A 21384-nucleotide genomic window follows, 5' to 3' on the forward strand; every position below is an offset into this window, starting at 1 on the left:
CGTCCAAAATTCTATAGAAATTGCATTTCTAGGTCCATGCCTGAAATATTGCACCTCGCGTACCTTTGATCTCATCGATAGAACTTTTTGAAAACTTCAGACATGCTAGCTTCATATTTCAACAATCACTCTGCAAAATTTTAAGACAAAATGTTGCGTAGTTTCAGAGATATTGCAGTTTGAATGAGAAAAGTTCAAAAAGTCCGATTTTCATAGAATTACTGTATCTCAAGCCACACAAACTCCAGAAAGCTCAAATTTTGTGATATAATAGTGTGATGGTTGATCTATCTAACGCAAAAAATTTCATCAAAAGATATCATCAGAGTAAAAAGTTATCGAAGTTCAAAGTCGAAGTGACAGTGCGCGTGCTTCCAATTTCTATACAATTATGAACGGTACTGTACATTGAGTAAGAGATCCCATGCCGATTGTCTGTGGTAAAAGACCTCCACTGTTGAAGATCCGGAAACCAATGTCTTCACTTGACCCCATTCAAGATTCTCGTTGACAGTTCGGATTTTGGCGGCTAGGATTCGTCATCACGAGCTTCTGGGTCTACCTCTTTTCGATGTTCTTCTGGATTCCAGTCAAACACTCCAATTCTCTGCAAATCTCGTTCACATCTTTCCACATCGTATGTCCAATTCATCTCCACTTACGTTCCCGAATCTCGAATCCTAGTGCCTTTTGATGACACCGGCGATGTAGTTCCGCGTTTGAGATCCAGTTGCCAGGCCAACAAGCGCGGATAATGGCTGATATGAATAAAGCTCTAGTAATTGCTTTTGCTATTTTCGAGCAGTTTTGTGAGTCAAATTCTTCGAATGGCATGCATATTTTTTATCCGGAGCAGGTTGAAAGTAAATGTTCTACTCTGCTTTTTCATATCTAGTTGAGCAAATGCTTTCAAATTTTGCCATTCTAAAGTTCGAGCTAATTAAAAGCTATCGAAGCAATTGCTATTTTCTTATTCATACCACCTAATATTCACAAATACTTGCACCAAGTTTCGTACCCTTACAGCAATGCGGATTTGACGTTGGAGTTGAAAATTCGGATTTTCGTTCGAAGAAAAATCTGTCGTCAGTGCTAGATGTTTCGGATCCACGCAAACGCAAATTGCACCTTTCGAATACGAGTTGTCTTTCTTGGTAACACCATCAGGCATTATTTGACTTCCAAGATACTGGAAGCATTCCACTTTCTCAACCTTTTGCTTAACAACCATCAAATTAGAAGGAGTACCTGCGTTGAACACCATGTGTTGAACTCCATTTGATCTTTCCAATATTTACCTTGAGACCTGTTTCCTTGGAACATTTGGTTAGGTCATCGAGTTCGCTCTGCATGTTTTGTTGTCTTTGATCGAGCAGTACAATGTTGTCAGCCAGGTCAAGATAGTTCAGTTGCTTCATTGTCGAAGGATTCCACGACAATCTCTGGTTCAGTAAACAGTTTATCAGACAAGACACCGTCGTGCAGGACCTTGCACGAAAATGTCTCATACTGTGCTTAGATGAGATGGACTAGTTTCTCTAGGACTTCTTGTCGACTAAAAGACCAGATCTTTTCATGGTTCATGTAGTTTGCGTTTGCGTTAACACATGTCGTAAATCTGATTTTTGTTTTCAAAGCTTGCTATGACTATAATATTATTATTATCGCTAACTTATTGTTGTCTCTTATCTTCAGCTGAACTCATTCCTCTCATTCGATTACCACACTCTGTCAGGTATCTCTTCTTTGGGACCTTCACAAGGATACCCAGCATCCAATCGAAGGTAATGTTGCAGTATCCCAGATGTCACCAAATAAATAGATGGTGCAAACTTTGTGCCGACAAGGCAAGGCCGGCTTTGAACATCTCAGCAGGAATTCAATCGATGCCTGGCGCTTTGTTGGACTCCATATCTTTGATTGTCGTTTCTATCTCAGCTAAAGAGGGCGCTTCCAAATTGAAGCCATCAATGCGTCTTACTGTTGGCGAAAGGTGCGGCGGGTGGTGTATGTCATCGCTGCACAAAGACTATATCAGCTCGATCGGACTGAATTTGTAAGTACATACCTCAAAGCCTTTAAATTTTCGATTTTTTACCCTTAAAAATCGAGATTTGAACGCTCTGAGGAACCTCTTTATCAAGTGTTTTATATTATCGGTTTTTGAAATTTGAAACGGCCCTTTTGGATGTCATGCCAGTACCTACGCAAAACTTTTTCCAGTTACCTAAGGCCCAAAACCAAAAAAAAAATGTGAGAACGTCAGATCAAGCTCGTTGCACAGACTAATACAGACAGGACACTCTTTCCCAGGTTTTCGCTAGATTTATGAGCAATGTCGGCACCAGAGGCGCATCAATCGCACAAAAGATATCTAAGCTAGCGATGTAATTTTGGTCAAATTTTAATCTTAAAACTCAAGTTGCTATGGATCGTCTGTTTTTGTTTGTTTGATAGAGGTACCATGAAAAGTGCCAAGTTTAATACCAGAGTTCACTCAGCAGAAAAAACGGGAAACATCTGTTTGAGAGCGGTAGGAGTCCTTTGGCCGGGCCAAACATCGCAGCAATAGTATTATTTGATTGCATAAAGCAGAAAAAAAAAAAATTTTCATCGGTAAATTATTAAGGGTTCAAATTATTCAAAAATATATTTCATTCTAGCTTTCCGATGCTGGTCACATTGAGAAACAATCTCTGCCATGTACTTCCGCGAGCTTCAAATTTTATCGGGCAATCCGTAGACGATCATCGCGTGGACCATCCGGGACACCAGAAAGATCAGTCTGAAAAGTGCCTTCATTAACAAAACCGCTATTCTACTGGATCCGGATCTATTTTACAGGGATTTTCGCCTAGGTTTAGAACCTAGTTATACTAATTTCTGAATAGAAATAGCGAGGAATGTGCGGTATTTGGCAGCGGAATGTTCCTGTATGTTTTTTTTTAAGTTTTTGTCCCCTCTGCACGTCGAAACTGCGCAGTTTGGATGAATATCCAAATCCGCATGAAGCATCAATTTCAAATTATCAAATTTATTATAAACCACTCATAAATTATATTTATACAACACAATGAAACCTACATTTACTTACTATTTTACATTTTCAAGTTTGCAAGAAAGAGTTCTGAATTGAAAGCGTTTTTTTTTTAATTTAGACGCAATCGATTTTGAAGAGGGAGCCGAGTGGTTTTTTTTATTTCATAACTTATGATTTTCCTCCCTAACATTTTTGAAACTTTTCTGCCTTGAAAATTTGAATAATAATTCTCGAAGGTGTAGCGAAGCACACGGGATCAGTTAGTAATAAACACAAATAGAATGACTGAGCTTTATTTCAAAAGAAAAATATTTTCCAATATATGTTGGTAAAAACCTAAACCTGCATTGCATCACCGATCTAGACTGTGTTCACAAATTTAACCCGCGCGTTTGTTGGTCGGATTGACCAGCTCCGGTGTGACCAAACGATCTGCCTTGTGTTCTTGATGCATCATGCATGGGCCTAAGCAGACTTGTCAGCACATCGACGAAGTCTGCGATACGCGTTCTGATAGCGCCTGATAGCGCGCAGTTAGATCCACCGCTCATCGTCGGAACCGGAATCCAGTGTGAACCTAAAAAACAAAATCGGCCATTCATCCTTGTGTGCATGGCACCGCACTATACGCGAGGCTTGATCATTTGGGCAGATCTTTGCCGAAGCTCTAGGGAGGGATAGAATTGAGTGGTACTGCGCTTCTTTCGTCCCATTGAGGCGTCGTCAAGCATACCATCTACTTCAACTAGTCATCCACCTGCTGAAAAAACAAATTTCGATCAAGGAAAATGTACAATATTTACTATTTCGGAATTCTCTGTCTCCTTTAGCTGCTTACTTCCGGGGATGTTCCGCTTTCACGGAGTAAGTTCACTGGCAATATCGGCAACCGCCACATTTAAATATTAAACGATTTTGAGGATTTTCCCACCCGAGTTTGTTTATTTTTTGACTGATCAATATTTTCCATGGCTACTTCGACAGTTGTTAAGGTTTTCAATGGTTAGGGGCAATGTCGATACCAGATGGCAATACAATCATGTAAGAGAACTTTTGCGAAAAATTGGAAAGAATTTTCTATGGAGAGTCATGTCTGTATTAATCTGTGCTCGTTGTACCCCTTGTAGGAGAGATTAGGGCATAACGAGCACCCAGGGCATAATGAGCACTACGCTTTTCTACGAAAGTACGCATTATCTTAAATAAATTTTCATGAGGATTTGATTCCTACTTCCTATAGCATTAATTTTTCACAAAAAAAGGAATCTCCTTATCATCTTTACAGAGATATTAAAAAAAAAACTAGCTTGGTTCTCAAGTTACGAAAATATTATAATTTTGAGTACCACGAAATAAGCTCTTATGATCTTAAAATAACCTTGATCTATAATGTACGCACTGCAACATGATGTACACATTGTTTCTCACACGTTTTTACTTAAATTTGTTGACTAGGGGCATATAGAGCACCATATTATCGAGGCATAATGAGCATTTTCTGCCGTAGAATCTAGCAGCGAATTGAAATTGATTTATAGCGCCACACCTTGACTAGTTTTCATCCGACGATTTAGCCTATTGGTAAGGTGTCGGAGAGGTAATCAAAAGACTAGAGTTAGATTTCTGTTCGAGGTGATTTTTTTCTATTCACAATTCATGATCGATTTTTTTAATGTTACATTATACGGCTAGTAGCACCATCCACCGAACAAAGCACTTAATGTATGAACGTGCGTGAATTGTTTGTATTCTACAAACAGACCTAGATTATTTTGTTATTGCTTTGTTTGATGAATCTTCGACTCACCTGACTTCATCGAATAGAATTCGCTGCTAGATTCCTTGACAAGAACGCACATCTTGCTCTGATTAATGGTGCTCATACTGCCTCAGGGGGGGGTTCTCATTATGCCTCCACAGTGGCTGGTTTTCAGCTTTTGGCAAAAATTTTTAAAATGCATTTTTTAACGTTTTCATCTAGTTTTTCACGTTTCAGCCCGTTAGGGAATAGGCTTTTCAAGTGTCTGAACACGAAACAATAATGTAACCTCCATATTATAGCTATTTTCTATGGTTAAATAACCGTTTTATTTAAGGTGGCCATTATGCCCCCACCTCCCCTACATACTTCGGTAACCACTGGTTGTATCGATTTTACGATACATTTATTCTATAATATTTACATTCGCATTATTTTGTTGAACTTCTATAGTTTAAGGACATCAGAATATGAACATTGACCTAATTTTTTTAAACTTAAGTAATTTTTCCAATATCCCTACTTCCTACAACTTGGCTACAAGGCGTAACAAAACGAATAAAAAGGCAGGGCATTGCAATGGGCGCTGGAATCGAAAAGTTACGCTTTCTCCCCTTAGAGCAAGTTCACTGGTGTTGAGAAAAAGTGGTGGAAATTTTGATATTTTTAAAATTTTACCATGCAAAAATGTTTTCAAGATCTTTGGGCGTTGTATTTTTTTACAGCACTGTTTCTATTTCAGCCGTATGTTATATAAATATTGCTATTTTTGCATCACAGCATGCGAAACTACAACACGTGTTGTTAAAAAACTTGAAGGCCTCAGATCTTGAAAATGTTTTTGAATGGCAAAATTTTCAAAATGTGCTAAAAGTGACAAAATTTCTACCAATTTTTCCCAACACCAGTGAACTTGCTCTTAAGCGGGCCACAGACTACACAACATTTGTACAAATGCGATAAATTTGGAGAAATTTTGTGGCTGTAAACACGATTTGCATAGTGTATGGCACTGCTTGAATGAGCGCCCAAACGGTTGGAGTAAAATCGGTCGGGATCGAAATATTTTGTACAAACCATCCTCCCAGCCGTAGTGGAGATGGTTTTTTTGTTGCTGTTGCTGTTTTCGCCAGCAATCGTTTGTGTTCGCGTGAAAAATGTTTGTATAGTGTGTGGGCGAGTATAGATCCAACAATCGTCGTGGAATCATCGAATTTGTACAGGCCATTTGTTAGTCTATGGGCTTTAAGCAAAGAAGGTGATGTACAATAGGAAGGTTGCCAAAAAAATTGCTAAGAATGTTTTACATTTTTTTTCAACGATAAGTGCTTTAAGCATTGAAAACGAGTGCAGAGGAGTGATATTTTTGAAACTTGTTTAAAAAATTTCATACGTACCTACTCAACATTTGAATAATTTAGATTGAATTTCAGTTCTTGAAACTCCAACTAGACACTTCAAATTATTCAACAAAATCAAATTTGAGAAAATCAATTCAGTGGTTCGCAAGTTCATTTTTTCAATGTTCTTCATTTTCCCTAATACATTTAGAACAGTATGCACGTTTTTTTTGTTCTTAAAATAAAAGTTTACCGATTTGCGTGGATCAACCTAATGTGTGCTGTTAAGAACATAATTTGAACTCAGTACACCATTGCATCAGTGATTGCATGATAACTTCAACTACTTACGTCTAGGTGGCGGTTCGATTCGTTAAAGGATACACAAGTGAAATGCGAAGGCTCGTTTTTGTTTTGTTTTGTTATGATTCGTACAAGGAGTATCGGTGACCCGTATGATCAGCTGTTTTTTTTTTCTTAAAAGTCCTCCAAATCGTGGAAATCTTGCCAAGATGAGTACTACACCCTCTGAAGAACCGGAAGATAAACCACAGGATAAACGTCCCAAGCTGAGTATGGATGAGAAAAAAGAGACGACGGCGACTGCTCCATTAAGATGCAAGTATTTCGTTCAGCGAAAGAAGCGGTTTTGTAAAATGACGGTAGGCCGAGGGCGCGAATACTGTGGTGAGCATGAGCCTCACATCAAATCTGTTGCTGAGGTGGAGGTCGACGCACTATTACCGACCGATAGGATACCGTGTCCGTTGGACCCCAAACACAGTGTGTCCAGATCGAAACTGGAAAAGCATCTTAAAATCTGCAATGCAAAACCAGGTAAACTACCGGATTATATTCAGGTTGGCGTTAATGCTGACTCTGAGGGGGAGTTTGAAGTCGTCGGGGAAATAGGAGAATGCAAGTTATCTGAGGTTTCCCTGGAAGAGTTGGATGGATTGATTAAACGAATCACCAAAATCTATGAAGACACAAAGGTTGGGACCATAGAAGAACTGATACTGGAACATGCAGCTTTTCGAGATGAATTGGCAAATGAAAGTTACGGTCCACAAACTTTAAAGCATTTGAAACAATCGGCCTCGCTGCTGGGTATAGTTGAACACGAACATTTCCTATCCAATGATACTGCATTTGTAGAGTTTGGAGCTGGCAAGGGACAGGTAGCATTTTGGTTGGCCACCATTATTCAGCAGCTTCAAAAAGCAACAGAAGGAAAAATAAATAATGCTAAAGTATTGCTGATAGATCGAGCTTCGCACAGGCATAAGAAGGATAATAAAATTGACGACCGAGATTTGGTACAACGGGTGCGAGCAGATATTGCCGATTTGGTACTTGGAAAGCTAGAATTGCTCAATGGAACCCAGAATGTGGTAGGTGTTGGCAAACACCTGTGCGGCGGGGCTACAGATTTGGCATTGCGATGTTTGATTCGAGCAAACCGTAAAAATTCGACCGAAATTGAAGGTTTGATGTCGAAAGGGTTTGTATTTGCCCTTTGTTGTCATCATCGATGTGATTGGAAAACGTACACTGGAAAGCAATTTCTGCAGGAAAGAGAAATTAAAGCCAATGATTTTCAGCTCATTGTCAAAATGGTGAGCTGGGCTGTCTGTGGAACGGGTACAAGTAGAGAAAGACGCAAGTCCGATGGCTCGGAATCTGATACTCTAAAATACGGATTAACTCGGGCCGAGCGCGAGATGATTGGGTATAAGTGCAAGAGGGTTTTGGATTGGGGACGAATTAGGTATCTCGAAAGCAACGGTTTTACGGCAAATCTCAAATACTACGCAAAAAAAGATATCACCCTTGAAAATGTATGTTTGATAGGACATATAAAAAAGGTTTGACTCTTCGATTTAAACTTAGTTTGAATTATTGTTGTTTTGATGTTTTTGACAATAAATAATTAAAAAAAAATCAAAAAAGGCTTTCTTTTGTCTAGTTCCATACTAACATGCCCTTGCTTATAATAGTCATAGTTTTATACATCGAATGGCAACATTGATAGTAAACTTGTAGTGGTAATATTATAAAATCAACAAATAAAAGGTACTCACATTAACTATTCCATTTTGACGGATTGTTGGTTGGCTTTTCCTGATCCGGACCCGGAACCGCTTTGCTGCTGGGCTGCCACATAAGAAGCAGTTATGCCACTCAGAGTCCTGTTGACTACATCTCGCAGCAAATGTGGCTTACAGTGTTCTTCCAGCCACGGGATAACACCCGAGGTTAGTTCCGCAAAATCATCCATCGGCAACTGTTCAAACGATACAAACATCTCGTCCATGATGGCTTTGAACACCTGAAATTTGACCTCATCACTCAACCGAGCTTCGGTTCTGCCCGGAGATTGTTGCTGATGTTGCAACATATTTTCGTAGTTTTTCTGAATGATCCGCAAGGCCATCACTTCTTTCTGCAGCGAGGCTCGTTCATCGTCTTGCTTTTTCTTATGCTGATGCAGATAACCGATATAGTCAATCGATTTCTGCAGTACCGAGGCCTTGCTCAGTTTGTACCCGGATGCGTCTGTTTGCTGGCAAGTGGGCACGAGCTCTTGCAACGAATCGTATCCCTTCTTGATGGCATCGCGGCGTTTCTGTTCGGCCTGAGTGTGTGCCTCCCGACGACGTTCTTTATAGCTCAATGTACTACTGTTGCTGTTTTTGCAATTATCGCCGGAATCTTCTTCGTCTTCTGCAGAACATTAAAAGCAAAATTTAAATAAAAATAGTTGTACGTACATACATAAGGCACAGCATCCTACCAGAATTGTGAGCCGACGACGTGGGAGTGTGGACACTGCCGGCACTGGAACAGCGGGAATTGTACAAGCTGTTTCGATCCTTCTCTGTCGGACTGGAAGGTTCCATCTTCATCGGGTCCATCATTTCATGCTTGATGCTGGAGCTGCCGCTTCCTATCCCGGATCAAGAAAGAGCCAAATCAAAACTGTGTATATCATTCAGTAACTGCCTCAAAAATGGCACTCACCATCGGACATGTTGGCTAGCTCGTGGATTGTTTCTCCGGGAGGGGAAATCCTTCGTTATCTTTACAAGCGGGGAGAAGGAAAACTGATAAGGCCAATCTGACGGAGATCACACACGAGCGAAATGCCTATATAGTCGCCTTTATTGGGGTATCAACAACAAATCACGAGGCGTGCACGAGAGTGTTACTTGCTCATGCTTCAACAAACCCACTCTTTTACACTGTTATTAAGCTATTTGAGATAAGAAAATGCTTAATTTATTCGAAAAATTCCTCTTAGTTTTATTTACGTTTTGATACTGTAGATTTCTGAAGACGATTTTCAAAACGGCATAAACTGCTGAATACGTTGAACTAGAAAACTGCTCATTATCATAGACATCAATTAGTAACTCATCAATAATATATATTATTCAAATAAATACTTATCTTCGTAACATTTTGAAGATTCGATATTCATTGTAAAACAAGAACATTGTTTAAGTTAGTACTTTTCAAATACAGATATCAGCCTTTTTGATAAATTATGCTGATGTTGTTTACATCTGTTTACATTATCGCAAGATAACTTTCCCGATGCCAGCGCCACCGCACTAGAGTGGTGAATAGTGAAAATTTGGAGTTACACCGAATCGCATTAGGGCACACTGGGGTACTGTTAACAACTGGATTGCTTATGAATTGAGGAAACTACAATTTTATGTTCCCGGTCTGCAGGTCAATTGAATATAACTGTTCAAAATGACAATCTAGTGATACAGATTCTAATACTGAACAAAGAATCAACACTAGGCCAAAGAAAATTTGTAATTCTGTTGCTTTTTCTTTTTGAAAAGTCCTCAAACTTACTACGGAATTTTAATCACTTTGATTTTTGCGCCTAAAGGTCTAGAGTCTAGAGATTTGTCATATTGTAATATATATAATTTATTTTAAAGAATGGCAACTGTATGTAAGTTCATAATTCGCTGAAACATGATACACTAAAGTTTTATGTTAGAATAAAATTAAACCAAATAAAAGTCCACTTCTTTGAAGGAGACAATAAATTCAGCCAAACGTTGTCAGTTTTAAACAAACATTCATGACACCGGAAAGCGGTCACTGGTTAAGGTCTTAGCGGTAAATCACCACTAGCACTTATGTATGTATGTACAAAACATCGTATTGCACACGCTATTAAATAGCAACCTCCAAATCTCTATAAGGTACGGATTACTTGAAAGAATAATTAAAAATTTTGCACCCAGCCATGAACCAACGTTGCGGTGGCCCTTCATCTCCGAGCATGGAATTTCAAGACCACAATATACCCACGGTTACTTCTAAACAACTATAAAGCTTTTTTTTCTAATTAAATCTAATGCAGACAGAAAACAAATCAATACAGAACAAATTCTACCATTTTGACAGATGTGTTCATTCAGTTACTCACTTAGGAATGAACCTCTCACTTTACCCACATCGACTCCGGGAATAAGGTGATAAAACTCACGGTGACTCCGAGGTGAGGTGACAATCTTCACGTCACGCGCGGCGCAGAATAAGGGCCCATGTAATAGCAACTTGGGATTTGTAGAAATCGACCAAGAAAAATCCTTTAAGCAAGACAATAAAGTAAACATGCTGGACGTTCGGATTTTTGTTGTTATCGTTTATCTCCTAGAAGCATCATCATTCATCCGACGAAAATCACAAACCAAACCAATCAACCTCAGAACGATACAAAGTCAAACATAAAACAAACTCAGTTAAAGATTTTTTTTTTTCAAATTCGAATGATTATATTCCAAAGAAAAGTTCCACACCTTCCCGGCAGATTTGTTTTTCAAATCAACCAACCATGTTGATTGATTTTCACACACCACTTGGGAAGGCGGGGCTGCACCTTTCTCTCTGATACGTTTCCGTTTTATTTATTTAAATAATTTTGTCAAGCAAAACAAAAATCAATTAATAGTATTCGGACAGTTTCCTCTTCCTGCTTGGAGTTTTTTTTCTATGATGTTACTTGATGTATAGTGAACACAATGCAATCAATCTCTCTCTTCAGGTTTTCAAACTTCTTCCCATGATGTTGGTGACTTTTCATCTTGTGATTAAAAAAACAAAAAGTGGGAAGCAAGCTGGAAGTTAACAACTATAAGTGCTTATTTGAATTTAAGATAAGAGTTTAAAAAAAAGCACAAAAAAGAAAAATAACACAAATCGAATAAATTAATTGATTCACACTCTACTTAATTAAACGCTGCTTTTTATCTGTAATAAATTACTAACACTAGATACGCTGGAAATAAATCATTCGATCATTGTGTTGGCTTTTTCTTCACTCAACTGAATTTTTTAGCTTGTTCTAGTTTGAGTTTGTTTTATGATTTTTTTCTTTTTTTTTAACTTTTTTTTTATCGATTACAAAAAAAACTGTTTAATCTTTATCATAAAGTAGTAGTAACTTTTTTGGTTCTCTCTCTGTGTCTCACTCGCGCATTCACTGCTGTTGCTGCTGGATTTTTTTAGATGTTTTCCTAACTTGAGTCTTAGCCTATGAAAAGAAAAAAAAATAAGCAATATGTCTTTTAAACTTCCTTCAATAATATACGATTAATTGAAACTTTAAACATAAACATATGTACTGATGACGATATGTACTAATGAAAAATAATAATTATGCTTAAATTGAATTCATTTGAAGGAAATTTAATATTTGACTTCCTATATCCTACAGATGCTAAGTCTGCAAGTTTAATTTTGTTTTATAAAAAACGATCTTATCTCTGTAAGTAATAACCCTGGTTTACACAAGACAGAATTGGATGCAGTTCAATACTTTTGTTTGAATAAACATAAATCTCGTGAATGATGATGCTTAAAGCAAACAACAAAACAAATGGACGATTTAATTGTTTGAAAGTGAAAAAATACAATTACTCGCTTCGATTATTATAAGTAATAATACAGGAATTGTCTTTTATTTTAAGTTTTTTCAAATGTATGTCTTTTTCTTCTTGGATGTTGTTCAATCATTCAACTTCTTGCTGGAAATGATCTTTGTTGTTATCAGTTGTTGTTGTTGTTCTTGTAATTTCTCTCTCGTTTAGTTTTTGCTTTGATGTTGTTGCTGCTGTTGCTGTTGTTTTCTTCATTGATGTTGTTGTTATTATTATTGTGTTAAATAAAGCAGAAACTGCTTAGAAACACTTTCTGTGGACAATGGATGGACCGGACTCGTCGTATTCCTGCTTGGAGATCCACATCTGCTGGAAGGTGGAAAGCGAGGCCAGAATGGAACCACCGATCCATACGGAGTATTTGCGCTCTGGTGGGGCAATGATTTTGATCTTCATCGTCGATGGGGCAAGAGCAGTGATTTCCTTCTGCATGCGGTCGGCAATTCCTGGGTACATGGTGGTACCACCGGATAATACTGTGTTGGCGTACAGATCCTTTCGGATGTCGACGTCGCACTTCATGATCGAGTTGTATGTGGTCTCGTGGATACCGCAGGCTTCCATACCCAAGAACGATGGCTGGAACAGGGCTTCTGGGCAACGGAAACGTTCGTTACCGATGGTGATGACCTGTCCGTCAGGAAGTTCGTAGGACTTCTCGAGGGATGAAGAGGAGGCAGCGGTGGCCATTTCCTGCTCGAAGTCCAGGGCGACGTAGCAGAGCTTTTCTTTGATGTCGCGGACAATTTCTCGCTCGGCAGTGGTGGTGAACGAGTAACCACGCTCAGTCAGGATCTTCATCAGATAATCAGTGAGATCGCGACCGGCCAAATCCAGACGCAGAATAGCGTGTGGCAGAGCATAACCTTCATAGATTGGGACTGTGTGCGAGACACCATCGCCGGAATCCAGCACAATACCAGTGGTACGACCGGAAGCGTACAGCGACAGCACGGCTTGGATGGCGACGTACATAGCCGGTGTGTTGAAGGTTTCGAACATGATCTGTGTCATCTTCTCACGGTTAGCCTTCGGGTTGAGGGGGGCCTCTGTCAGCAGGACTGGATGTTCCTCGGGAGCCACACGCAGTTCATTGTAGAAGGTGTGGTGCCAGATCTTTTCCATATCGTCCCAGTTCGTGACGATACCGTGCTCGATCGGGTACTTCAGGGTCAGGATACCTCGTTTGCTCTGGGCTTCATCACCGACGTACGAGTCCTTCTGTCCCATACCGACCATCACACCCTGATGACGTGGACGTCCGACAATGGACGGGAAGACAGCCCGAGGGGCATCGTCTCCGGCGAAACCGGCCTTGCACATACCGGATCCATTGTCGACAACGAGCGCGGCAACCTCTTCGTCACACATGTTGATATCTGTTAATAAGAAGAAACGAGATCAAAGGGAAAGGATCGTTAAAAATAGCCGTTAACAAACTAGATCAGTGGGTCTCAACAATTGGGGAGAGATCATTCGTTAAAGTGCACTGCTAATCGATTTTACTAAAGTAAACGGTATTTTAGTTTTCTTACTACTCTTTCAGCTGCGTCACACTCAACTTCACCAGTGAAGATAGGAAAAGCAGCGTTGGATGACGGGAAAAAAAACCTGGGGCGAAAGTGGTAGAAAAATAACCGTTTTAGATGAACGGTTACGACTAACTGTTATTTCTCCGAGTTGGAAGTTCCATTCGGACAAACTGGGACAGGTTGCTGATACGCGTGTTGTCGTTATCTTTGAGACTCAGTAGTAAAGCTCTTAAAACTATGCTTGGCCTTCAAAAAATCCTGATAACAGTCAGTGGACATGTGATGAGAGATAAAATTATTATCGGAATCATGGTCAGCACCATGTGACCATATATGGCCACGTTTCTAGTTCGATCCGTCATTGAAATCTTTTATCCTTCCGACGCATAATACGAGGTTCATTCATGCGGGCGCCTACGGTTTCTCATCGACTCGTAAAAATCATTGCAAATTGAGCAAGACGCGCAGGCTGATGATGTTACCACCACCTCTCAATTGCAACGAAAAAGGCAAAAACGACTGAAGAAAAAATTCAAGTGCGTAGGATGTGAAACCGGTCTACTAGCATTCGACGAGAGCGCCTGGCAGTGAAAAATTAAATGGGAAAAATGGAACAAAAGCGAGACGGGAGTAATGTTCGAGCCACTTGGCTCCCTGTGCTTTTAACAGTGCTTCGAAAGTGATGATAAGTGGCGTTCGAAGAACCCAACTGGAATTGAATTAACAAGTGCCTTTCAATGGGCTGATACTTTCCATTCTTCGGTACCAGTTTTAATTGCACAATCCCAATTGAATCCACGACTAAGTTGGGGTGATTAATTGTTCTGTGGTCGTTATTTTGAAAGCCTATTTTTAAGGGATTTCTTAAAATGATTTTATTAACAGCCTTAGCCGTTGATATAACGTGTAACTATTAAACAAAGCCAGAAAAAAATATGACCAAGACAGATTTTAAAAATAAAATATTTGCTTCAATCAAAATATTTGAAAGAAAAAAAGCTTTCTTTCGATGACTAATAACATCAAAAGCTTCAAGAGATGCCAATGATGAGTAATCATTACTCAGTGGAAGCGAGAAAAAAGATAACATCCGGCTTGAATCTGCCATTGATGATGATTTTGGTTAGATATTCGAGACACCAAGGAAGGAACATCATGGAAATGGGAACGAAGAGCCCACAGCTATTTTCGCAAACTTCTTTTTCTTGTTATTTGTGTGAGGTGTATTGGTTGTGATCCTGCTCTGTCGCAGTATGATGGTGTAGAACCACCGTTGTCTGCTGCTGGTATGATCCGTTGGAGAAAAGAGGTCGAGAACGTTCTTTGGCTGTTTGATGGTATTTGTGCCACTCTTGTGGCTCTTTCCAAGAACAAGATTATACACTTGAAATAACGCACCACCGATGACCAAAATGAAGCCATTTTTAAAATAAACCACTTCAAGGCGGACAAATTACAATTATTTTCAATACTTGCTTTAAATTACCGCTGAAGAAAAATAGCCACGTAGCTAGTCGCCCCGTATCGAGATATAGCAACGCGCATCTTTGGCAAAAATGGGGTGGTGGCAACCAAAAATCGATATCGGACACCCGGCATTTTGTCCTTTAAAGTCATTCACAAGAAAAAGCACCAGCAAGGGTTGAAATCATGGTACAAAATGCCGGCCAACGCCCTTGAAGAAGAACCGGGACAAAACCTCCGTAGGTTACTTCCGAACGGCTTACCAGATCGACATGCACCTACACTCACTTTAGTTCATTAAAATAATTTAATTAACCTTTCACCACAGACGGTTTTCCAAAGGGAGATGTTTCACTAGCTAAATTTGAACCGATTTATCTTTTCCGACAATATTGAACCGTTTTAACAAATGTAAAGAAAATTTACTCGAAAATAGAAAATAGTAAAATAGATTACTTGGATTTGGTAGTTTTTTTCCTAAACTGGTCCGACTGAGGTTGGCTGAAGAAAAGGCTCCTCTTGTTCAAAGGCTGCTGCGACTGGCCAACTACTGACTGTTTCCACGTTACAAGACACACGACTACTTGCACCAAACGTACGCGAGCGAATAAGAGCAACTGCTAGCCTGCTCGGAAGGTTGTTCCGTTCCAGCTCCAGCCAGATTGTTCCTCTATGATCAAGCTGTTCTCTCCAGCCGGAACCTTCCTCGCTTGCTTGTTTCAGTTTGGTTGGGTGTTTCACTTGTTCGGCCGACAAATCGGCACCGGAGTGAGCGAGAAGGTGCGAGAGCTTTAAGAAGTAAGAAGTATGGGGTAAGAAAGATAACGGCTCATTTCTGGGTTGGATTCGTGGGAGACTATAAAGCTCTTCGCGAGAGGCTACTCAGCGAGAGCTTTTTAGGAAAGTTTGTGGAAGAAAAAACGCAGTAATTGTGCGATTTTGCGAACTAATTTCTAAATGAAACAGTCTTTGTAATGTTTCCCAAATGTAATATATAGCATAATTTAGTTCCAATATAAATCATGTACCAACGGATCAAATCAATCGAGTGTCCTTGATTAGTCACTGCTTTAATAAAACCGGTAAAATTTCTAACTAACCCCACAATCTTCAAGTCGAACAAAATATTTCTCTCTCGTCTCTCACTGGAACTGGAACAAGAAAAGCTCGCTCCCGCTCAGCGCGAACGGAATCGACCAATCGCATGAACATGACCATATAAGGCAATGTTTGAAAAATGCTTAATTTCCACGTAAAGTCATCGCAGCACAATGAAACCCCTTCGTCGCTATCGTTTTCCGCCTTTCGCCTTTCTGCTTGAGACTACCCTGCCTCACCCTACACGTCTTATTCAAATAGGTAACTGACAGAATCGTCTACGGCGAATAGGAGAAGTCAGAAAAGTTGTTCCTTTGAACATGAAAAGGGGAGCTGTTGGTCCAAAAACGAAACGGAAGGCATTGGGGAGGTGCTTTTTTTATAAATTTATACTGATGCGGTTATTTTTTCCACCGGCAAGAGGTAGCTACTGCAGTCAAATAAAGTAGGTATTAGTTCGACGTCAGCAGAAAGGGTGCGGTGCGGAAGCTCACGGAAATTGAGAGAGATAGGGGGTGCGAACTTGAAAACCACCCTAATGGAACGAAGATGACTGCATGCAGCAGTTAACAAGAAGCAGTCCGTTTAGCCGGCTATGGTTGTGTGAGTTATCGGTTTGCTGTGGGAAAGCTTGGAATGATTTTCACCGCAGCAGTCCCTGAAGAAGGTGGAAATACCGACTGCTCTAGAGGGTGGTTGGCTAGGAGAAACGGCGAGAGTTATGGGAAAGTCGCTCTTTTCACATCTGCCAAACAATGTTAGTCGTAGTAGGGTGGCTCCTTTCTTTTTTATTTATAGATGCGAAAGCTCAAGCGAAAAAAATTATTTCACTTCTTATGTTTAAAAATTGACGTTCCATTCTTTTGCCTTTTAGTTTGGATTTGAAAAAATATTCTAAATTCGTGGAAGGATTAGAAATAAATATCCTATTTTTAAACAGAAAGAGACACGCCAGATGGACGTCATAAAAAAAATTCAATAACAAGTACCTAACGGATGGGAAGATATTTCGTTGGTTTTGTAATACACCACGTGAAAGAATGACATGTTTTCGCTTTAACGTCACCGAATGTGCGTGTTTGTTTACCATCCACACAACAATTCGTTCAAGGAGGCGAAGGGAAGGTCAAGTTCAATATTTTGAATTCCTCAGACAAGCTAAGGGGAATTTTTATTATTGTTTGTTTCTAATTTGGATGCCTGCAATAAGGTAGGAATTAGAAAGTTGGTAAACTTTGCTTAAAAATAAACAAAAATGTTGGAAACTTTGAGATATTTATAAACTTTTGATCGCTTGTTTTTCAGTTACGTCTTAACTTCATGCACCATAAGGCTATTGACGTGAATGAACATGATCACTAGAAGTTTATAAATTTATGTTATCGCTTTTTCGTAAGCAGTATAACATAACGTTGTCGTATGATCTGCTCAAATTTTTATGAGATAAACTGCCAGCGATTCAGATTTAACTCTGTTTGAAATTTTGCAGGATTTCAGACACAGACCTGTGATCTAGTATGGTTAAAATCGTCAGATCAAACCCACATTCGGATCCACCCAAACCCTCGGCGTTTCGAAGTCATACGATCGGTTCCCGAGGAGGATGAATGCCACCGATATACATGTACTTCCGCTCCACTTAGCGTTTAGTTGCGCTGCGAACAATCTATCTAGTCAATCGTACGACAACGACGACGTCGAACGCCGCAAAACGTCGATGGTGGGCTGAGAGACCCCCGTGACTGCATTCCAGCGGCAGCACACCGCAAACACCCGCATCAACATCCATTGCACAGCTCCAGGATAGATGACTCCACAATACGATGGGCGTGTGGTGTTTTTGTCGCCATTCACAGCACTGCTCAGTGTTCCTCCGTGTATTGATCCACACATTGTCCAACCACACAAAATTTAGTTAGGGGGTGCCGCGCCCACTCACACAACTCGGTTCGGTTCGGTTGATTTCATTTCATTGAAATAGATAAAAGAAATCCCATTCAACAATCAACTGCAACGGAATTCAAGCGAACCCTAGGAGAAGCACCAACGGCGAAGATCTGATGAGGGGATTAACCGGTTGTTAACGATTGATGATGGAATTTTTGAATTTTGTATGCTTCGGCCCAAAGAAGGTGCGCATATTTTAACGTCTTTTTTTTCGAGAGATGCACCACGCACTAGTTCAAGAATTTAACACGGCCAGAAAACTTGTGTAGGTCATGAAACAGTTTCCAGAAATTGTTACCAGGTTTCCTCACCTGAATGTTCTTATTGGAAAGCGTTTACTGGTTTTTGACGACTACTGTATGAGTTTCAGCGTCTATTCCAATTTTCCCGAGCACAAGTCACTTTCCCATCCGGCTGCTTTTCTGAGCAGGTGAAAGCTGGGCGTGTAAAATTTAGTCCTTTGGCACGATTTTCCCCAGATTTTTACTATCCAATCACCAATTCACTTTTCCCTTGCACAGGGCTCTTATCACAAATGTCCTTTCAGTCCTTTTTGATTTAGCACTTTTAGTTTTTGCACTTGTTCCGAATGATCTTTCCTTGAATTTTCTTACATAAAATAAAATGTTACTTACATTTGGTTTATTAAATATAAAAAATCCTAAATTACAAATAAATTAATTGTGTGCTTGTGTTTCCTTAGAGGAATAGACGACTCGTAGCTTCTAGTTTTCACAGAAAATGTCTAAGCTACGACGGAAGATGAACCACACTCTTTCTTCTGGCTCTGGAGTGCTTAAATGAAGTTGTTCACAGCACGATTACAAGAACTGTAGTGATACAAATTTTAAACAACAACCAGATTATAAATAGTACCCCACCAAATACGAGCCGTTTGCAGCCATTGGGTCGAAGCTTCTCTTTTGACCATATATGGTATTGCGCGATTCCAACATGATGAGGAATGGAATAACCTCAACCCTAGGTGAGAGCTTTCCGCTAGTCTCTAGGCACAGTTCGCTCTCCACACCACATCCATCCACCCATTCGCTCAGCAAGCAGCACAACGAGCACAACAAACAGCCCACCCATACACATACTACAGTAACAGCAACAAACAATCAGCAACGGTCATCCAGCAGTCTCACTCAATAGCAAAACGAGAGCCAGAGAGCGAATAATACGACTACGGCTAAGAGAACATTCAAAGCTTCGGACGAGGGAAAGAAGCCTCCCAAAAGCCAAAGAAAAGCATGTGGCTGGAAAAATAAACGTTGGACTTTGTTGCGTGATTTTAAACTCTTTTTTTTCTGATGTCTTTCCTTTCCAAAAAAGCAGTTAACCGGGACTCGAAAAACGAAAGATGCGCATCAATCTGATCGAAGAGGGCGCTGGCTTCTTCCTTCATACATATGCATCATCCTTTGGGTTGTTTAGGTTTTTGATCAGGGCAGGCTAGGCTAGGCGTTTCGCCAATACCTAATCACATCGCGGTAGGCCTAATTGACGACGGAATTCCACACACCCGATATTTTTTGGTGTGTAAAAAGCATATCGCTTTTTTATGATGATCTTCATCCTTGTGGTGCGCGGTGCATCGATGCATTACACCTTCCTTGTTAGGCTAGGTTAGGTGCGTGCTAGCTAGGGAGAATCTCTAACTATACAGCATAGCGAGTTGTCATTCAAACTCTTTTGTAATTTTTGTAATTATTTATAATTTTTGTCATAATTTTCATTTTTGACGTTTTCGTCATTTTTGTAATTTTTGTCATTTTTTGTTATTTTTGCCATTTTTGTCATTTTTGTCACTTTTGTCATTTTTGTCAAATTTTCGAAGGTGATGGAAAGTATTAGAGAAACATGAGTTATCAAAGAAAGAAAGAACATAAGCCGTGAATATCATATTTTTTTTTAAAAAGATACAACGGCTCACCGGCAGGACTTGAATGTTTCTCCAATACATCACCCTCGAAAATTAGAATATTTTCAGGTACAAAGATGTACCAAGACGAATTCATAAAATTAGTATTGATATCATTTTTGTCGATTTTGTGATTTATGTCATTTTTGTAATTTTTGTGCTTTTGTGATTTACGACATTTTTGTGATTTTTATTATTTTTGCGATTTTTGTGATATACGTCATTTTTGTGATTTTTGTGATTCTTGTCCTTTTTGTGATATTTGTCATTTTTCATGATTTTTGTTAGTTATGTTATTTTTGTCATTTTATAATTTTATCATTTGTCATCATTTGATATTTTTGTCATTTTTGTTTTTGATCTTTTCTGACATTTTTAGTTTTTTTTTTCATTTCTGATATTAATGTAATTTATGTCATTTTATTTTAGTATTTTTCATTCTTTTCATTTTTATCATTTTGGTGATTTTTATCATTTTTGACATTATTGTAGTTTTTGTCATATTTGTCATTTTTATGATTTTTGTAATTTTTGTAATTTTTGTTAATTTTGGTAATATTGTCCTTTTTGTGATTTTTATCATTTTTGACTACCTAGGTTACCATGACATCGAGCATATTGTCTGGTCGTGTGAGGTCCATCTTGTCGCCAGAACGAATTTAATAGACTCCCTTCGGGCCCGAGGAAAATCACCTAACGTCCCAGTGAGAGATGTACTAGCTCTGTTGGATTTGGACTACATGTTCGAAATCTATCTTTTTCTTAAAGCTATAGATCTTCGTCTATAATTCTTTTTATTTTCATATTTCCCTTTACTATCTTCTTTCTCTTTAAAATAAGTGTTAAGCTAAGCAAAACATTGTAAAACCAAAAAACGAGTTTGGCTCCTTAAAACCTGAAGGTATGAGCCGTTTCAAATAAAGATTTACAAAAAAAAAAAAATCATTTTTGACTAATTTTGCTTTTTTTCGTTTTTTTTTTATTTTTGTAATTTTTTTCAATTTTGTGATTTTTGTCAGTTTTTGACATGTTTGTTTATTTTGTCATGTTTGTCATTTTTGTGACTCTTGTAATTTTTGTCTTGTTTGTCATTTTGTATTTTTTATAATTTTGTCTTTTTATAGATACGGCAGGATGCTCTGTATCGAAACAATTCTTGGATGACTTGACGGTCGTACATTTGATACGTTTTAGTAGAAATCTTGACATTAATGTTTTCCTATGCCGATCAAGATGAAACAAGTTGGGAATAAACATCGAAATTTTGACCAGAAAGCCAGTTATTTATTAGTTTATGAGCCGAAATTC

At 39.1% G+C, this 21384-nt stretch overlaps 3 protein-coding genes across 5 annotated transcripts; 1 reads left to right on the forward strand and 2 right to left on the reverse strand.

The window, feature by feature from the left end:
- The first annotated feature begins 6578 nt into the window (after positions 1-6578).
- LOC129738528 (tRNA:m(4)X modification enzyme TRM13 homolog) lies at positions 6579-8029 on the forward strand. The gene has a single exon (XM_055729746.1). It carries the CDS (start codon positions 6595-6597, stop codon positions 8011-8013), a length of 1419 nt encoding a protein of 472 aa, XP_055585721.1. The 5' UTR covers positions 6579-6594; the 3' UTR covers positions 8014-8029.
- A 101-nt stretch (positions 8030-8130) lies between these two features.
- LOC129738499 (max-like protein X) lies at positions 8131-9464 on the reverse strand. The gene is made up of 3 exons (XM_055729718.1): positions 9164-9464; positions 8937-9089; positions 8131-8866 (listed from the first exon to the last, which is right to left on the reverse strand). Exons 1-3 carry the CDS (start codon positions 9171-9173, stop codon positions 8229-8231), a joined length of 801 nt encoding a protein of 266 aa, XP_055585693.1. The 5' UTR covers positions 9174-9464; the 3' UTR covers positions 8131-8228.
- Positions 9465-12100: 2636 nt separating this feature from the next.
- Positions 12101-18995, reverse strand: LOC129739760 (actin-5C). 3 transcript variants are annotated; one of them, XM_055731278.1, is made up of 2 exons: positions 18788-18995; positions 12101-13490 (listed from the first exon to the last, which is right to left on the reverse strand). In XM_055731278.1, the coding sequence occupies exon 2, from the start codon at positions 13480-13482 to the stop codon at positions 12352-12354; it is 1131 nt and encodes a 376-aa protein (XP_055587253.1). In that variant the 5' UTR covers positions 13483-13490; positions 18788-18995; the 3' UTR covers positions 12101-12351. The 3 variants fall into 3 exon arrangements, with proteins under 3 accessions (XP_055587253.1, XP_055587254.1, XP_055587252.1); XM_055731279.1 differs by lacking the exon at positions 18788-18995 and adding an exon at positions 18464-18486; XM_055731277.1 differs by lacking the exon at positions 18788-18995 and adding an exon at positions 15564-15723.
- Between the last annotated feature and the right edge of the window lie 2389 nt (positions 18996-21384).

Source organism: Uranotaenia lowii, chromosome 1, assembly GCF_029784155.1.
Source record: "Uranotaenia lowii strain MFRU-FL chromosome 1, ASM2978415v1, whole genome shotgun sequence".
In the NCBI taxonomy this organism is placed as follows: Eukaryota; Metazoa; Arthropoda; class Insecta; order Diptera; family Culicidae; genus Uranotaenia; species Uranotaenia lowii.